This window comes from Oncorhynchus mykiss, chromosome 16, assembly GCF_013265735.2.
Source record: "Oncorhynchus mykiss isolate Arlee chromosome 16, USDA_OmykA_1.1, whole genome shotgun sequence".
In the NCBI taxonomy this organism is placed as follows: domain Eukaryota; kingdom Metazoa; phylum Chordata; class Actinopteri; order Salmoniformes; family Salmonidae; genus Oncorhynchus; species Oncorhynchus mykiss.
In genome coordinates this window covers 73,815,100-73,835,118 of record NC_048580.1, presented here as the reverse complement: position 1 = coordinate 73,835,118, position 20,019 = coordinate 73,815,100, and the positions used below count along the sequence as shown (strand labels likewise).

Below are 20,019 nucleotides of genomic sequence, written 5' to 3'. Positions count from 1 at the left end.
AAGGGTGTTATCATTTTCACAGTATTATTCCAACCTCAATGTGGAAATATATATATATATATATATATATATATATATATATATATAGTGCCTTGCGAAAGTATTCGGCCTCCTTGAACTTTGCGACCTTTTGCCACATTTCAGGCTTCAAACATAAAGATATAAAACTGTATTTTTTTGTGAAGAATCAACAACAAGTGGGACACAATCATGAAGTGGAACGACATTTATTGGATATTTCAAACTTTTTTAACAAATCAAAAACTGAAAAATTGGGCGTGCAAAATTATTCAGCCCCTTTACTTTCAGTGCAGCAAACTCTCCCCAGAAGTTCAGTGAGGATCTCTGAATGATCCAATGTTGACCTAAATGACTAATGATGATAAATACAATCCACCTGTGTGTAATCAAGTCTCCGTATAAATGCACCTGCACTGTGATAGTCTCAGAGGTCCGTTAAAAGCGCAGAGAGCATCATGAAGAACAAGGAACACACCAGGCAGGTCCGAGATACTGTTGTGAAGAAGTTTGAAGCCGGATTTGGATACAAAAAGATTTCCCAAGCTTTAAACATCCCAAGGAGCACTGTGCAAGCAATAATATTGAAATGGAAGGAGTATCAGACCACTGCAAATCTACCAAGACCTGGCCGTCCCTCTAAACTTTCAGCTCATACAAGGAGAAGACTGATCAGAGATGCAGCTAAGAGGCCCATGATCACTCTGGATGAACTGCAGAGATCTACAGCTGAGGTGGGAGACTCTGTCCATAGGACAACAATCAGTCGTATATTGCACAAATCTGGCCTTTATGGAAGAGTGGCAAGAAGAAAGCCATTTCTTAAAGATATCCATAAAAAGTGTTGTTTAAAGTTTGCCACAAGCCACCTGGGAGACACACCAAACATGTGGAAGAAGGTGCTCTGGTCAGATGAAACCAAAATTGAACTTTTTGGCAACAATGCAAAACGTTATGTTTGGCGTAAAAGCAACACAGCTGAACACACCATCCCCACTGTCAAACATGGTGGTGGCAGCATCATGGTTTGGGCCTGCTTTTCTTCAGCAGGGACAGGGAAGATGGTTAAAATTGATGGGAAGATGGATGGAGCCAAATACAGGACCATTCTGGAAGAAAACCTGATGGAGTCTGCAAAAGACCTGAGCCTGGGACGGAGATTGGTCTTCCAACAAGACAATGATCCAAAACATAAAGCAAAATCTACAATGGAATGGTTCAAAAATAAACATATCCAGGTGTTAGAATGGCCAAGTCAAAGTCCAGACCTGAATCCAATCGAGAATCTGTGGAAAGAACTGAAAACTGCTGTTCACAAATGCTCTCCATCCAACCTCACTGAGCAATAATTTTGCACGCCCAATTTTTCAGTTTTTGATTTGTTAAAAAAGTTTGAAATATCCAATAAATGTCGTTCCACTTCATGATTGTGTCCCACTTGTTGTTGATTCTTCACAAAAAAAATACAGTTTTATATCTTTATGTTTGAAGCCTGAAATGTGGCAAAAGGTCGCAAAGTTCAAGGAGGCCGAATACTTTCGCAAGGCACTATATATATATATATATATATATATAACACACAGGATCACATTTTTGACTGCACTAGGCCTTTAAGTGGAGTGGATTTTCACTTGGTTGAATGAAGGGAAGTGTGATAGAGGGCAGTCGATCCCAGGCAGGCAAGGAACTGTACTTTAGAACAGATTAACTCTGCTCCGTCCCCTACAACCTACGGGGGGGGGGGGGGGAGTCATTCAGTGACCGCTGCCTGCCTGTCACACGTACAGTTTATTTAGATTTGTAACGTGTGTGTGTTGTTCCCCCCCCCCCCCCAGACGTTGGTGGTGATCCCATCATGGTGCAGCCGTCCGGAACAGAGTCCACCAGGCTGACGTCAGACAGCCACTCCAGCTACCGGACCGACACCGGATACAACTAAACACCCCCCCCCCCCCCCTAAACCCCACGCCCTTCAAGACTCGGTCCTGCCCGAGGAGAAGGTTTCTTTGGCTGCCACTTGAAATATTAGCCTGATATTATCATCAAAACCCCATTTCACTCTGACAAACACAAGCATAATTCCCACCATCACCTATATCCACCGGCCCCTCCGTCTCCTCCCCAGCCTCTCCGTCTCCTCCCCAGCCTCTCCGTCTCCTCCCCAGCCTCTCCGTCTCCTCCCCAGCCACCGGCCTCTCCATCTCCTCTATCCACCTACCTCTCTGTCTCCTCCCTAGCCACCAGCCTCTCTGTCTCCTCCCCAGCCTCTCTGTCTCCTCCCCAGCCTCTCTGTCTCCTCCCCAGCCTCTCTGTCTCCTCCCCAGCCTCTCTGTCTCCTCCTCAGCCTCTCTGTCTCCTCCCCAGCCTCTCTGTCTCCTCCCCAGCCTCTCTGTCTCCTCCCCAGCCTCTCTGTCTCCTCCCCAGCCTCTCTGTCTCCTCCCCAGCCTCTCTGTCTCCTCCCCAGCCTCTCTGTCTCCTCCCTGTCTCCTCCCCAGCCTCTCTGTCTCCTCCCCAGCCTCTCTGTCTCCTCCCCAGCCTCTCCGTCTCCTCCCCAGCCACCAGAGAGAAGGAGTCTTATGCCACCATGCTCTGATAGTATTTCCTGAGCTAGGACTTTAACTGGGTCATTCTCGGTGGGGTGGGGAGAGGAGTGTAGGGCGACCTGGACATGCATTAATGGACATGACGTCGGCTTCCACATTGTGTGTGTGTGTGTATATACTGAACAAAAATATAAACGCAACATGATTTTTCAGAATAACAGTTCATATGAGGAAATCAGTGAATTGAAATAAATGAATTATGCCCTATTCTATGGATTTCACATGACTGGGAATACAGATATGCATCTATTGGTCACAGATACCTCAGGAGCTTGTCACAGTATTTCTCTACATTCAAATTGGCATCGATAAAATGCAATTGTGTTCGTTGTCCGTAAACTTATGCCTGCCCCATACCATAAACCCCACCGCCACCATAGGGCACTCTGTTCACAACGTTGGCATCAGCAAACCGCTCGCACACACGACGCCATACATGGGGTCTGCGCGTTTTAGAGTGGATTTGTATTGTTCCCCAGCACAAGGTACACCTGTGTAATGATCATGGTGTTTAATGAGCTTCTTGATATGCCACACCTGTCAGGTGGATGGATTATCTCGGCAAAGGAGAAATGCTCACTAACAGGGATGTAAACAAATTTGTGAACAAAATTTGAGAGAAATAAGCTTCTTTTTTTTGCGCATGGAAAATGTCTGGAATCTTCTATTTCAGCTCATGAAACATGGGACCAACATTTTACATGTTGCCTTTTTAAAAAAAAATTCTGTTAAGTATATATTGTACGAGTTTAGACTGTGTAGAGACCATAACTAACGATCGCATTTCGTTAACACTGGGGTCACCTGTCCATCAGTGGCTCGATCAACTTCACTTTTACATTTTTAGAGAAGTGGGCCTGATATTCTTCCTGAGTTCTGAGCCATGTTCTACCATTCAGTTCGGACCATGATTTGACCGCTGTAGATGTTTCGACACGGTGGCCCTCCTCGGGCAGCGACAAGGTATCTGTGTTGCGACTTGCCACGGTTCGTAGGTCCACAGCTGCCATGTCAACAGGTTATCTTATACGGAAACACACAAACGCTTCAAAAGAACGTTGATTAGTTTATCGTTGTGTACTGTAGACCGTGTGAACCATTGCTAACCATCCCTAACCATGTACTGATACAAGGCACATGGTATTCTGCTTATGGACTAAACACTTGCGCTGCTTACAGATCTTTGGTTATCCTTTGTTGTGTTTTTTCCCTAGGATTTTTGTTCGTAGTTTCCATAAGACTAGTGGAATATGAGAAGCATGTGACTGGATAGAAAGGGAGCAGGGGGACCACACTATGAAAGATGTGTGTGTTTTAATGAAGGTTAAACACTGATTACACCTAGACCTACCTAGACTGTTACCGTGGATACGGTATAGCAGGGTTCTGACACTGATTACACCTAGACCTACCTAGACTGTTACCGTGGATACGGTATAGCAGGGTTCTGACACTGATTACACCTAGACCTACCTAGACTGTTACCGTGGATACGGTATAGCAGGGTTCTGACACTGATTACACCTAGACCTACCTAAACTGTTACCGTGGATACGGTATCGCAGGGTTCTGACACTGATTACACCTAGACCTACCTAGACTGTTACCGTGGATACGGTATAGCAGGGTTCTGACACTGATTACACCTAGACCTACCTAAACTGTTACCGTGGATACGGTATAGCAGGGTTCTGACACTGATTACACCTAGACCTACCCAGACTGTTACCGTGGATACGGCATAGCAGGGTTCTGACACTGATTACACCTAGACCTACCTAAACTGTTACCGTGGATACGGTATAGCAGGGTTCTGACACTGATTACACCTAGACCTACCCAGACTGTTACCGTGGATACGGCATAGCAGGGTTCTGACACTGATTACACCTAGACCTACCTAGACTGTTACCGTTACCCTGCTAGACTGTTACGGTATAGCAGGGTTCCACCAACTTGCGGTTGACATGTGATCGTAATACAAATGTAACCAACGTTTGAAATAATTATGTTTTATAGTCAATTATTATATCTGTACAAGTAATTTGTAATTATGTTCCGGCACCCTGACCATTAGTTTAAAAAAAATAATAATCTGCCCGCGGTTGAATCTAGTTGATGCTCCCTGCTGTAGATAAAACACACCGTCTGAACCTGTGGTTGAATCTAGTTGATGCTCCCTGCTGTAGATAAAACACACGGTCTGAACCTGCGGTTGAATCTAGTTGATGCTCCCTGCTGTAGATAAAACACACCGTCTGAACCTTCGGTTGAATCTAGTTGATGCTCCCTGCTGTAGATAAAACACACGGTCTGAACCTGCGGTTGAATCTAGTTGATGCTCCCTGCTGTAGATAAAACACACCGTCTGAACCTGCGGTCGAATCTAGTTGATGCTCCCTGCTGTAGATAAAACACACGGTCTGAACCTTCGGTTGAATCTAGTTGATGCTCCCTGCTGTAGATAAAACACACCGTCTGAACCTTCGGTTGAATCTAGTTGATGCTTCCTGCTGTAGATAAAACACACGGTCTGAACCTGCGGTTGAATCTAGTTGATGCTCCCTGCTGTAGATAAAACACGCGGTCTGAACCTGCGGTTGAATCTAGTTGATGCTCCCTGCTGTATAATGTCTTTAAGACAGAATGATTTCCATAAATTTTTAAAAGGAAAAAATATCTGTTTAATTCAGTGTCATCATGTGGATGCTTTCCCTCTTCCTCCACTTTCTCCTCTTCATCAACATCGTTCTCCTCTTGCTCTCTGTTGTGTTCTCTCAAATACTCCCTCTTTTCTCTCAATACTTTTACTACTGCTACTGCCCTCTATTTTCTCTACCCTCCTCTCTGTCCAATCCAGTCTTGTTTGTCCGTACTGAAACTTGACATTAATTTGAGCTCTGAAGGATTTACTAACATAATTGAACTTCGTCTTTTAGCAACTCTGTGTGTGCGTGCGTAATACTGCGTACACGAGTACGTGTGTATGAATGCAGTGTTAGTGGGTAAAAGTGCTCAGAACGTCTCCCTCTATATACCTATTACCACCAATCTATTCAACTCTTGGTTTTAGATTTGTCTTTGAGGAAGTAATGAGAAATGTATTGGTTTAGATTTTATTAAGTTGTGTATATTTGAGTTTTGGAAGAAAAAAAAAATGTAGATTTCTTTTCTCTTTTTTTTCCTCTCCAATAGATTGTTTTGTTTCTTATTTATGTTGTCGGAATAGAGAATAACATTCTATATATCTAAAGTGGTGGTTATGCCTGTTGGCTATATCTCTGAATTTAGTCTGACTGAAAATGAGAGTATGGCTGTATCTCCCTATGTAGGGCACACTTGACGTTTTTTAACCAGAGCCCTACTCATGGGACCTGGTCTAAAGTAATGCACTATATAGGGAATAGGGTTCTATAGGGTCCTGGTCTAAAGTAGTGTACTATATAGGGAATAGGGTTCTATAGGGTCCTGGTCTAAAGTAGTGCACTATATAGGGAATAGGGTTCTATAGGGTTCTGGTCTAAAGTAGTGCACTATATAGGGAATAGGGTGCCATTTGGGATTCATCCTAAAAGACCAGTTTACTACAATGAAGCAGCAGCTGCATCATCAGGTTCTAGGTGTTCCAACACCCTCAGTAGTCACGCCGACTCGCTAGCCAATCATCTTTGAGCAGCATGTTGGTTGTATGTGTGATGTAATGCGTTGATGAATCTCATTTGTGTTTTTAGATGTTATATATATATATATATTGTTGTTAGATTTTGTTTTACCTCATGTTAGCAGGCTGTGTTATACTCAAGACTTTTCAGTGTCAATCCAAAATTTGATCCACTTGTCATTTTGTCCTAACCTGAGTGCCAGTCTGTTTGTGCTATCGTACCAACTTCTTGTCACTCATTGGCACTCGGCTTGAAAAGGACATTTTAATGGGGTTGGCAAGAGCACAAACAGGTCTGGGACCAGCCTCCATTTTGTTGAGCTCCGGTGTAAGAAAGAGCAAAAATCCGTCCGAGAGTATCTTCCTTTATTTTCCTTTTATTTTCTTTCTTAGAAGGTTCAATTATCAAGTTAAACATTTTTAATTGGTTGTAGTTAATTGGCCTGCCCCACTACTCACTCCATTTTGATTTGATTCTATTATCAGAATATCTGTTAACATGAAGACATTGACAAATGTAAATGCCATTTCTGTTACCCACAAATCCTTGCTGCGGTTTCTTTCTCTTTTGAGGTGTTGGAAATACATGCAACTTGTCGGAGAGAATGCGATGTGTATACAAAACTAAGTTCTACCGGATAAAGAAACAACATCGTGTTAAACTGTTTAAAACAACAACAAGAAATGTTAGTGCAAATATATAGTGGTAAGAATAATAAGGAAGCATTGTTTTATTTTGTATCTTTTTTTTAAATAAATGAATATATATATATATATATATATATATATATATATATATATATATATATATATATATATATATATATATATATATATATATAGCTTAAATGGTATGTAACTAGGTGTGTGGTCATTTGGATGAATGGTTGAGTTCTCCTGTAAATACAGTGGAAGTAAATAGAAGATAGGATGTATGGTCATCTACTGTCTGAAAGAGAAGACGGGTGTCATTTATCTGATGTGCTGTTGTAAAATAAATGTTTCTGATGCTTAAACAAGTCTCATTTGTGGCTCCTTTTTTTTTTTTAGAAAGTAAATTATATGTCTACGCATTCTGTAATGTAAACTCAAAAACAACAAAAAAGAAACGTCCTCTCACTGTCAACTGCGGTTTTTTTTTCTCAGTAAACTTAACATGTGTAAATATTTGTATGAACATAACAAGATTCAACAACTGAGACATAAACTGAACAAGTTCCACAGACATGTGACTAACAGAAATGTAATAATGTGTCCCTGAACAAAGGGGGGGGGGTTCAAAATTAAAAGTAACAGTCAGTATCTGGTGTGGCCACCAGCTGCATTAAGTACTGCAGTGCATCTCCTCCTCATGGACTGCACCAGATTTGCCAGTTCTTGCTGTGAGATGTTATCCCACTCTTCCACCAAGGCACCTGCATGTTCCCGGACATTTCTGGGGAGGAATGGCCTTAGCCCTCACCCTCCAATTCAACAGGTCCCAGACGTGCTCAATGGGATTGAGATCCGGGCTCTTCGCTGGCCATGGCAAAACACTGACATTCACACACAGAATGAGCAGTATGGCTGGTGGCATTGTCATGCTGGAGGGTCATGTCAGGATGAGCCTGCAGGAAGGGTACCACATGTGTGAGGAGGATGTCTTCCCTGTAACGCACAACGTTGAGATTGCCTGCAAAGACAACAAGCTCAGTCCGATGATGCTGTGACACACCGCCCCAGACCATGACTGACCCTCCACCTCCAAATCGATCTCGCTCCAGAGTACAGGCCCCAGTGTAACGCTCATTCCTTCGACGATAAACGCGAATCCGACCATCACCCCTGGTGAGACTAAACCGCAACTCGTCAGGGAAGAACACTTTTTTTCAGTCCTGTCTGGTCCAGCAATGGTGGATTTGTGCCCATAGGCAAAGTTGTTGCAAGTAGGGTCTGGTGAGGACCTGCCTTACAACACGCCTACAAGCCCTCAGTCCAGCCTATTGCGGACAGTCTGAGCACTGATGGAGGGACTGTGCATTCCTGGTGTAACTCGGGTAGTTGTTGCCATCCTGTACCTGGCCCGCGGGTGTGATGTTCGGATGTACCGATCCTGTGCAGGTGTTGTTACATGTGGTCTGCCACTGTGAGGACAATCAGCTGTCCGTCCTGTCTCCCTGCAGTGCTGTCTTAGGTGTCTCACAGTACGGACCTTGCGATTTATTGCCCTGGCCACATCTGCAGTCCTCATTCCTCCTTGCAGCATGCCCAAGGCACGTTCACGCAGATGAGCAGGGACCCTGGGCATCTTTCTTTTGGTGTTTTTCAGAGTCAGTAGAAATGCCTCATTAGTGTCCTACGTTTTCATAACTATGACCTTAATTGCCTACTCGTCTGTAAGCTGTTAGTGTCTTAGACACCTCCACATCGCTGATCCTCAACACTGGGGCCCCACAAGGGTGCGTGCTCAGCCCCCTCCTGTATTCCCTGTTCACCCATGACTGCGTGGCCATGCACACCTCCAACTCAATCCTCAAGTTTGCAGACGACACAACAGTAGTAAGCCTGATTACCAACAATGACGAGACGGCCTACAGGGAGGAGGTGAGTGCCCTGGCGGAGTAATGCCAGGAAAATAACCTCCCCCTCAATGTCAACAAAACGGAGCTGGTCGTGTACTTCAGGATAGAGCAGCTGGAGCACCCCCCTATCCACATCAAAGGGACACTAGTAGAGAAGGTGGAAAGTGTTTAACTTCCTCGGCGTACATATCACAGACAAACTGAAAGTGATTGTTGGACTGTTTTTTTTGGGTCAATTATACATATGTAGTAACCGAATGGATATACATTTGTCTTATTTTATTGAGTTTGTCCATAAGGTCTATGTGTTGTCCATTTGCCATATATGATCATAGAAAGTTTGCTTCTGAACCGAAAAGTCAGTTGAACCATGTCCAAATGGCATAAGGCACCATGAGCTAAACCAGTTTGATGTAGTTCTAATGAAGGCCCCAATGAGCTAAACCAGTTTGATCTAGTTATAATAAAGGCCCTATGAGCTAAACCAGTTTGATAAAAAAAAACACCCCATGAGCTAAACCATTTATCTAGCTCAATTCGAGATGTATTCAAATCTGTTTCCTCCTCTGCTGAAAGAACCATTTTCTAAAAGAACATTACATTTACCCATTAGCTCATCTTCTTTTCAACATGTTTTGGCTTCTTTAGTTCCTTACTGCATGTAATGCAGATATATCTTACTTTTGAATTCAAATATTTTCCAGTTACTTCCATGCTTTGGTTCTAAATCAGTTGAATTAAACGAGTCCCTGATTTAAGCTCTACGGATCATTTAGGAGTGAATGATTAAGTTTCCAGTATTGCCACTGGATCTTTCAGAGCTTTCAAACTTCAATGATATAATTTTTATGATCAGTCAAATAAACATGTTTAGAATTTACTTCTTGTACATTCTGTAATAGTGTGGGGGGGGGGGGGGGGGGGGGGGGGAGAATCTGTCTATCATTCACCTACCTGGTTGTATTCGTTTGTATTATAGAAACGCCATGCATCGACCACTGTCAGTTTGTATTATAGAAACGCCATGCATCGACCACTGTCAGTTTGTATTATAGAAACGCCATGCATCGACCACTGTCAGTTTGTATTATAGAAACGCCATGCATCGACCACTGTCAGTTTGTATTATAGAAACGCCATGCATCGACCGCTGTCAGTAGTGTATTATAGAAACGCCATGCATCGACCGCTGTCAGTTTGTATTATAGAAACGCCATGCATCGACCACTGTCAGTTTGTATTATAGAAACGCCATGCATCGACCACTGTCAGTTTGTATTATAGAAACGCCATGCATCGACCACTGTCAGTTTGTATTATAGAAACGCCATGCATCGACCACTGTCAGTTTGTATTATAGAAACGCCATGCATTCGACCACTGTCAGTTTGTATTATAGAAACGCCATGCATCGACCACTGTCAGTTTACTGCAAAATTAGGTGATGTCACTATTCTGAGATCTCTGAGCTATTCTAGGTGTAAATCTATCTAAAGAGTTATCGGGTGTTTCATTGAAGTCTCCAGCTATTATAAGCTATGAATTTGTATACTTGTTTCGCAGCTCAGTCCAGCTTATCAGCGAGATCCAAAAAAGAAAGTCCTATTTGAGGTGTGAGAATTGTACGCATACACATTGCATATAATAAAACAAGCAGTATCTAGTTTTGAGATCAATTTAACCAATCTTCCATCTTTGGACACACAAGACTGTGAAATATCACATCTAAACGTATGAAGAAATATCCTAGTATTAGCTGAGTGGTTAGATCCATGACTACAATAAACAGTGACTTCCAAAAACTAGAATCTGGATCGCAAGGAGTGAGTCTCCTGGAGTAGAATGACATTTTCAGTTGAGTGTTTACAAAATAAAGAAGGGATTTTAATTTAATAATGTCTTGTAATCCCCTGGCATTTAGAGATACAACATTTAATGCATTTAATTCTAAATTTAAACATAATCTGACAATATTTTTTTTTTATTTTTTATAAGAAAACATATACAGTGCAGTGAATAACTGGTTAACTAGTTGAACTGGTAAGCTCGGTAGTGAATAACTGGTTAACTAGTTGAACTGGTAAGCTCGGTAGTGAATAACTGGTTAACTAGTTGAACTGGTAAGCTCGGTAGTGAATAACTGGTTAACTAGTTGAACTGGTAAGCTCGGTAGTGAATAACTGGTTAACTAGTTGAACTGGTAAGCTCGGTAGTGAATAACTGGTTAACTAGTTGAACTGGTAAGCTCTGTAGTGAATAACTGGTTAACTAGTTGAACTGGTAAGCTCGGTAGTGAATAACTGGTTAACTAGTTGAACTGGTAAGCTCGGTAGTGAATAACTGGTTAACTAGTTGAACTGGTAAGCTCGGCAGTGAATAACTGGTTAACTAGTTGAACTGGTAAGCTCGGTAGTGAATAACTGGTTAACTAGTTGAACTGGTAAGCTCGGTAGTGAATAACTGGTTAACTAGTTGAACTGGTAAGCTCGGTAGTGAATAACTGGTTAACTAGTTGAACTGGTAAGCTCGGTAGTAAATAACTGGTTAACTAGTTGAACTGGTAAGCTCGGTAGTGAATAACTGGTTAACTAGTTGAACTGGTAAGCTCGGTAGTGAATAACTGGTTAACTAGTTGAACTGGTAAGCTCGGTAGTGAATAACTGGTTAACTAGTTGAACTGGTAAGCTCTGTAGTGAATAACTGGTTAACTAGTTGAACTGGTAAGCTCGGCAGTGAATAACTGGTTAACTAGTTGAACTGGTAAGCTCGGTAGTGAATAACTGGTTAACTAGTTGAACTGGTAAGCTCGGTAGTGAATAACTGGTTAACTAGTTGAACTGGTAAGCTCGGTAGTGAATAACTGGTTAACTAGTTGAACTGGTAAGCTCGGTAGTGAATAACTGGTTAACTAGTTGAACTGGTAAGCTCTGTAGTGAATAACTGGTTAACTAGTTGAACTGGTAAGCTCGGTAGTGAATAACTGGTTAACTAGTTGAACTGGTAAGCTCGGTAGTGAATAACTGGTTAACTAGTTGAACTGGTAAGCTCGGTAGTGAATAACTGGTTAACTAGTTGAACTGGTAAGCTCGGTAGTGAATAACTGGTTAACTAGTTGAACTGGTAAGCTCTGTAGTGAATAACTGGTTAACTAGTTGAACTGGTAAGCTCGGTAGTGAATAACTGGTTAACTAGTTGAACTGGTAAACTCGGTAGCTAGTAAGGAAACCTGAGTTTAGAGAAAGAACTGGACCGCCCTCAACCGAGGTAGTTCTGTTGTGATCAAAATGATGAACCTGTTTTCAGATTTACCTGGTGATATAAAACAGGCTGGATGTAATAATGACAATCAACTTATTACTCAATAATAACTTGGCTTAGAAAGAATTGTAGATACATGTCACTGTAGATACGGTATATACCTGAGCACACAGTATTTTCAAGTCTTTCAGAGCTCTCTCTCTCTCTCTCTCTCTCTCTCTCTGTCGGCTGTAAAATCGGGGCAGGAGAGACGCTTTGACAACGCCATCCACTGACGCCGGAAAAGGCACATGCTGGAAGTTCATCATCGAGCAAAAATGTATGAAAAAAAAAGGCTATTTTTTAAATATTTTTTAAGTCTTAATTTAAGGTAAGACACAAGGTGTTTACTGTTAAGCTTAAAATAAGATAGCGAAGTAGAAATAGGCGGGGTTTGTGACTGGTATCTAACACTTTTCACGCCACTTTCGATACAGAAGTATTTTTTTCGTAGCAGGTTAGGAGACTGATGTTAAGGTTAGCGAAAATGCTCTCCTAACCTGTTAAAATCACGAAAATCACTTCTCATCGAAGTGGCGTGAAAAGAGTGTGTCCATTTATTGGTGTGAGTAGGTAGTATTTAGGGTGTATTCATTACGCCGATTCTACAGAAACCGTTTCCTCTAAACGGAAAAAAAACGTTTTGCAACGAAAATAAGAGTTTCTATTGGACACATTCAGATAGATCCCGTTCTTATTACAGCGGTAGGCAGTAGGGCCCGTCCCCGTTTGGTTCTTAAACGGTAAACGGTTTCCGGTGCGAGACGTAATGAATACACCCCTTGTTCGTGGACGTCTCCCTCGACGTGTTTTGTTATTGTGGAATCCTGTCAAACACACGGAGAGGCTCAAAGGTTTCAATTGATTGAGTGGACGGCGCTGTGCTAGCCACCTTTAAAAATATATATAATCTAACTTACATATTTATTTTTGTGTGTTGCTATAAAGCTCCCCAAAAAACTCCGCTCAATTCGACGCCATGGACGTTGGTCAAGGTAACGTTTATTACTGACGTGTAATTGTTGTTGAATATGAGACATGTTTGGCCTAACGTTGGTTGATTTTGGGGGGGAAATGAATACATATTATGTGTTTGTGATGGTGCACACTGTAGCTATGAATGCAACTTGGGGCCCGACGCAGCAACACAGCCGTTCTGGAAAATGGGGGACCGGAGAGAGCCGTGTTACTATGATGACATTTCTTTTGTTGAAACCTTTTCAATTAACTTGGTTTACTCCTTTTTTTAGATATTGTTTTCCGTTTAAAAAAAAAAAAATATCTTACAAAAAAATAAATTGACGATATTTGTGCTTTTTAATAGCGTATATATATTATTTTGTATACAAAGGCTACTTTGCTAGTTAGCTAGTACGCTATTTAGCTCTCGCAAGCTAACGTTAGCTGGTAAAGCACAGTGCTACTTGGAATCCTTGGGACGTCCCCACAATAACAACTAGTCCAGGGGTGTCAATCTCATTCCATGGAGGGCCTTGCGTAGTAGGCACGTTCTCCCCCTTTTCAATTAAGACCTAGACAACCAGATGAGGGGACTTCTTTTAATTAGTGACCTTTTTTTAAATGAATTAATCAAGTACAAGGGATGACCGAAAACCCGCAGACACGTGGACCCTCGGTGGAATGAGTTTGCCCTTCCCCTATTACCGTTTGTGTTAACCATTTTAGACATGTAAACTTCAAGCGAAGTAACGTTAACACCCGTTGGGACGTCCCAATGAGCCAAGGTTGCAGGGACCAGCCAAGAACTCACCCAGGTAGTTTATTCGTCTGCCAGCTCAAGTTTAGTTGACAGTGACACATCTACTAGTGATTGGCAGTCCGCGAACGATAAGTTATTTTTAAACAACTCTTTTTACTGACTCGATTTGTTTTTCTTTACTATATTTATGAAATTCACTGAGGAGAATGGTCCTCCCATTCCTCCACTCACATTAACCTATTAAAAACAGTACTGGACCAATTAGTTATTTTTTTTTATTTAACTAGGCAAGTCAGTTAAGAACAAATTCTGATTTACAATGACGGCCTACCGGGGAACAGTGGGTTCACTTCTGTGATCAGGAGAAGAACGACAGATTATTTTTTTTAAAACCTCGTCAGCTCGGGGATTCAATCCACCAACCTTTCGGTTACTGGACCAACGCTCTAACCACTAGGCTACCTGCTGACCCATAGGCTATAGGCCCAATACATTATCACTGCATGTTGGCTATGCTTGAATTGCCCTGCCAATGCTATTCTTCTCAGACCATTTAGAAATGAGGCACAGCTGAGTTAGGCACAGCTGAGTTATCAAAATGTGGCTTTTTAAAAATGTTTACTGGACTGATGACCTGCACCTGATGGTCAGGCTTTATCGGAGGGAGTAGCGGAGAGGCTGTTCCGTTCTCCCTCCCTCCGCTGACAAAAGGAAACGATGTCTTCCAGTTGATGGTGAAACTCAAGTCGCACTGCATTGTTTTCTGCCTGATGCACCAATTCATGTGGTTAATTGGAGACACACTGCTGATAATAATAACAATGCAAGCTAATCCGAAAACACTTTGCTATCTATATATATATATATATATATATATATAACTCATTCATTGCAGCTGCAGTGCTGTTTGTAGCACACTTTATGGCTTAGAAAAGTGTTTTCTAATGTGTTGACAGTTCTGAGTAACAACTCAAACATCAACTTACTCAAATTCAGCAGCTCTTTGCTTTCTTTGTTGATTTTTGAAATCTCACAGTATCAACTTTCCTGTGTGCTCTTCTTTTTTTACAGTCCTAGGTAACTCTGCAGACACTGTGATCTGAGCTATCTGATTGGCCTTGTGGTAGGCTTGTAGGTGCACTTGATTTGCTCTCTGGACCTGCCATGTAGGCAGAGTTCTACCATCAGACACATTAAATTTGTTCAAAATGGGAACAATTTGCCTTCCCGGCGCTAGGGCTGCTGAATCAAGTGCACCTACCGCCAACAGCACTAGGGCTGTTGAATCAAGTGCACCTACCGCCATCAGCACTAGGGCTGCTGAATCAAGTGCACCTACCGCCATCAGCACTAGGGCTGCTGAATCAAGTGCACCTACCGCCAACAGCACTAGGGCTGTTGAATCAAGTGCACCTACCACCATCAGCACTAGGGCTGCTGAATCAAGTGCACCTACCGCCATCAGCACTAGGGCTGCTGAATCAAGTGCCCCTACCACCAACAGCACTAGGGCTGCTGAATCAAGTGCACCTACCGCCAACAGAACTAGGGCTGTTGAATCAAGTGCACCTACCACCATCAGCACTAGGGCTGCTGAATCAAGTGCACCTACCGCCATCAGCACTAGGGCTGTTGAATCAAGTGCACCTACCGCCAACAGAACTAGGGCTGCTGAATCAAGTGCACCTACCACCATCAGCACTAGGGCTGCTGAATCAAGTGCACCTACCGCCATCAGCACTAGGGCTGCTGAATCAAGTGCACCTACCGCCATCAGCACTAGGGCTGCTGAATCAAGTGCACCTACCGCCAACAGAACTAGGGCTGCTGAATCAAGTGCACCTACCGCCATCAGCACTAGGGCTGTTGAATCAAGTGCACCTACCACCATCAGCACTAGGGCTGCTGAATCAAGTGCACCTACCGCCATCAGCACTAGGGCTGCTGAATCAAGTGCACCTACCGCCAACAGAACTAGGGCTGCTGAATCAAGTGCACCTACCGCCATCAGCACTAGGGCTGTTGAATCAAGTGCACCTACCACCATCAGCACTAGGGCTGCTGAATCAAGTGCACCTACCGCCATCAGCACTAGGGCTGCTGAATCAAGTGCACCTACCGCCAACAGAACTAGGGCTGCTGAATCAAGTGCACCTACCGCCATCAGCACTAGGGCTGCTGAATCAAGTGCACCTACCGCCATCAGCACTAGGGCTGTTGAATCAAGTGCACCTACCGCCAACAGCACTAGGGCTGCTGAATCAAGTGCACCTACCGCCAACAGCACAAAAATAGAAATGCAAGGCTTATCATTGTTTATAGAAATGTTTGGTGATCGACTAGGAATGCCTTGGGAGGTCGACCGCGATCGGCTGGTTGGTGACCACGGAGTTAGTTTAATGGCTGCGATGTGAGAACTGAGGATGGATTAACAACATTGTAGTTACTCCACAATACTAACCTAATTGACTTAGTGAAAAGAAGGAAGCCTGTACAGAATAAAAATATTCCAAAACATGCATCCTGTTTGCAACAAGACACTAAAGTAAAACTGCCAAAAAAATTGACTAAGCAATTAACTTTTTCTCCTGAACACAAAGTGTTATGTTTGGGGCAAATACAACATATTACTGAGTACCCCTCTCCATATGTTCAAGCATAGTGGTGGCTGCAGCATGTTATGGGTATGCTTGTAATTGTTAAGGACTGGGGAGTTTATGGATACAAAAAAAATGTAATGAAGCTAACCACAGGCAAAATCCTAGAGGAAAACCGTGTTGTCTGCTTTCCCCCAGACTCTGGGAGACAAATTGACCTTTCAGCAGGAAAATAACCTAAAACAGAAGACCAAATATACACTGGAGTTGGTTACCAAGACAACGTTGAGTGTTCCCGAGTGGCCTAGTTATAGTTTCAGACTTAAATTGGCTTGAAAAGCTATGACAAGACTTGGAAAATGGCTGTCTAGCAATGATCAACATCTTTTTGACAGAGCTTGAAGAATACAAAAAAGAGTAATGTGCAAATATTGTACAATCCCAGTGTGCAACTCTCTTACAGACAGAAGGACTCCGTTGTAATCGCTGCCTAAGGGCGTTCTAACAACATGTATTGACTCAGGGGTGGGAAATGCTTATGTAAATTAGATTTCTGTATTTCATTTAAAAAAATGTTGCTGCAATTTCTAACGTGTGTGTGTGTGTGTGTGTGTGTGTGTGGCAACAACAAAAACATATGTTAATCCATTTAGAATTTGGGCTGTCCCAAAATGTGGAGTAAGTCCATGGGCAGGAATACGTTCTGAAAGCACTGTAGCTAGCTACCTGAGAAATGTGCTGTAAATTCTAGCAGCTACCGTCATTATGAATATATATGATGTAATCATCGTGCCGGCTAATCAAGCTGCCAACTGAGCTCAACCTGCCGAAGACAGACAAACGATAAATAACTAGGACCGGACGCCATATTGCTGTTGTTCAGCCTCTTCTCGCCCTGGATACTGTAGCTACTCGTTACGGTTGATAGGACGTGATTCGGGTCACATGCGTTCATCCTCAAACGTGCTACAATGTGGCATCGAGTCAAGTGGGGAGGGGAGGCAGGTAGCCTAGTGGTTAGAGAGCGTTGGGCCAGTAACCGAAAGGTTGCTAGATCAAATCCCCCGAGCTGACAAGGTAAAAATCTGTCATTCTTCCACTGAACAAGGCTGTTAACCCACTGTTCCCTGGTAGGCTGTCATTTGTAAATAAGTATTTGTTCTTTAACTGACTTGCCTAGTTAAATAAAAAGTGGGCTTGGTCTCAAATGTCTAGACTACAGACATCTCATTCCTGAATCACCGTACTCGTTAGTCTGAAACTATAACTAGGCCACTCGGGAACACTCAACGTTGTCTTGGTAACAGAACAATATTCTGCTTTTTGGAGTCACGCAATGATATGGTCCTCCCACTACGACGCGGGGAAACCATGCAGTTTATTAGGCTACAGATTTTTTTTTTTGCCTCCCTACGGTCTGTGAACGGACCCAAGGTCCACTGTCACTCGGGAGCCAGTGTCCGAGACATCGACTCCCTCCTGCCCGTGGTTCTGGCCCTACGGTCTGTGAACGGACCCAAGGTCCACTGTCACTCGGGAGCCAGTGTCCGAGACATCGACTCCCTCCTGCCCGTGGTTCTGGCCCTACGGTCTGTGAACGGACCCAAGGTCCACTGTCACTCGGGAGCCAGTGTCCGAGACATCGACTCCCTCCTGCCCGTGGTTCTGGCCCTACGGTCTGTGATATTGACACCATCGCCACACACAACCTTTGCTTTAGGTGATCAGAGGGAGGACTAAAAAATGTTTTTTTTAAAGACCCTCGCTAGCGCAGCGAAGATAATTACTTTTTATATTTCTTAATTCTGTTCTGTTACTTTTAGATATGTGGGAATTGTTAGATATTACTGCACTGTTGGAGCTGGGAACACAAGCATTTAGTTAGATATTACTGCACTGTTGGAGCTAGGAACACCAGCATTTAGTTAGGTATTACTGCACTGTTGGAGCTAGGAACATTTAGTTAGATATTACTGCACTGTTGGAGCTAGGAACACAAGCATTTAGTTAGATATTACTGCACTGTTGGAGCCAGGAACATTTAGTTAGATATTACTGCACTGTTGGAGCTAGGAACATTTAGTTAGATATTACTGCACTGTTGGAGCTAGGAAAACCCACATTTAGTTAGATATTACTGCACTGTTGGAGCTAGGAACATTTAGTTAGATATTACTGCACTGTTGGAGCTAGGAACATTTAGTTAGATATTACTGCACTGTTGGAGCTAGGAACACAAGCATTTAGTTAGATATTACTGCACTGTTGGAGCTAGGAACACAAGCATTTAGTTAGATATTACTGCACTGTTGGAGCTAGGAACATTTAGTTAGATATTACTGCACTGTTGGAGCTAGGAACATTTAGTTAGATACTACTGCACTGTTGGAGCTAGGAACACCAGCATTTAGTTAGATACTACTGCACTGTTGGAGCTAGCAACATTTAGTTAGATATTACTGCACTGTTGGAGCTAGCAACATTTAGTTAGATATTACTGCACTGTTGGAGCTAGAAACACAAGCATTTAGTTAGATATTACTGCACTGTTGGAGCTAGAAACACAAGCATTTAGTTAGATATTACTGCACTGTTGGAGCTAGAAACACAAGCATTTAGTTAGATATTACTGCACTGTTGGAGCTAGGAACACAAGCATTTAGTTAGATATTACTGCACTGTTGGAGCTAGGAACACCAGCATTTAGTTAGATATTACTGCACTGTTGGAGCTAGGAACACAAGCATTTAGTTAGATATTACTGCACTGTTGGAGCTAGGAACACAAGCATTTAGTTAGATATTACTGCACTGTTGGAGCTAGGAACACAAGCATTTAGTTAGATATTACTGCACTGTTGGAGCTAGGAACACAAGCATTTAGTTAGATATTACTGCACTGTTGGAGCTAGGAACATTTAGTTAGATATTACTGCACTGTTGGAGCTAGGAACATTTAGTTAGATACTACTGCACTGTTGGAGCTAGGAACACCAGCATTTAGTTAGATACTACTGCACTGTTTAGATATTACTGCACTGTTGGAGCTAGCAACATTTAGTTAGATATTACTGCACTGTTGGAGCTAGCAACATTTAGTTAGATATTACTGCACTGTTGGAGCTAGAAACACAAGCATTTAGTTAGATATTACTGCACTGTTGGAGCTAGCAACATTTAGTTAGATATTACTGCACTGTTGGAGCTAGAAACACAAGCATTTAGTTAGATATTACTGCACTGTTGGAGCTAGGAACACAAGCATTTAGTTAGATATTACTGCACTGTTGGAGCTAGGAACACAAGCATTTAGCTAGATATTACTGCACTGTTGGAGCTAGGAACATTTAGTTAGATATTACTGCACTGTTGGAGCTAGGAACACAAGCATTTAGTTAGATATTACTGCACTGTTGGAGCTAGGAACATTTAGTTAGATATTACTGCACTGTTGGAGCTAGGAACACAAGCATTTAGTTAGATATTACTTCACTGTTGGAGTTAGGAACACAGGCATTTAGCTAGATATTACTGCACTGTTGGAGCTAGGAACATTTAGTTAG

The 20,019-nt window shown here is 42.6% G+C and overlaps 2 protein-coding genes and 1 long non-coding RNA gene across 13 annotated transcripts in view; 2 read left to right on the top strand and 1 right to left on the bottom strand.

Moving 5' to 3' along the window:
- LOC110492453 (dnaJ homolog subfamily C member 5) overlaps positions 1-2,251 on the top strand; it is a 34,711-nt gene extending 32,460 nt beyond the window's left edge. The window contains exon 5 of the mRNA XM_036947796.1: positions 1,854-2,251. Coding sequence (XP_036803691.1) covers positions 1,854-1,957 — 104 coding nt within the window. The 3' untranslated portion in view covers positions 1,958-2,251. The remainder of the gene's footprint in view (positions 1-1,853) is intronic.
- A 1,093-nt stretch (positions 2,252-3,344) lies between these two features.
- LOC118939592 lies at positions 3,345-7,061 on the bottom strand. Its single transcript, XR_005036625.1, has 2 exons — positions 4,522-7,061; positions 3,345-4,399 (listed from the first exon to the last, which is right to left on the bottom strand). It is a non-coding gene; the product is annotated as an uncharacterized LOC118939592 (long non-coding RNA).
- Positions 7,062-12,882: 5,821 nt separating this feature from the next.
- The window catches only part of LOC110492451 (tumor protein D54), a 39,238-nt gene continuing 32,101 nt past the window's right edge, over positions 12,883-20,019 (top strand). For 4 of the 11 annotated variants that reach the window (XM_036947793.1, XM_036947794.1, XM_036947791.1 and 1 more), the window contains exon 1: positions 12,886-13,135. In XM_036947793.1, coding sequence (XP_036803688.1) covers positions 13,120-13,135 — 16 coding nt within the window. In that variant the 5' untranslated portion in view covers positions 12,886-13,119. Of the gene's footprint in view, positions 13,136-20,019 lie in introns of all 11 variants that reach the window. The other 7 variants (XM_036947787.1, XM_036947789.1, XM_036947786.1 and 4 more) reach the window with 4 other exon arrangements.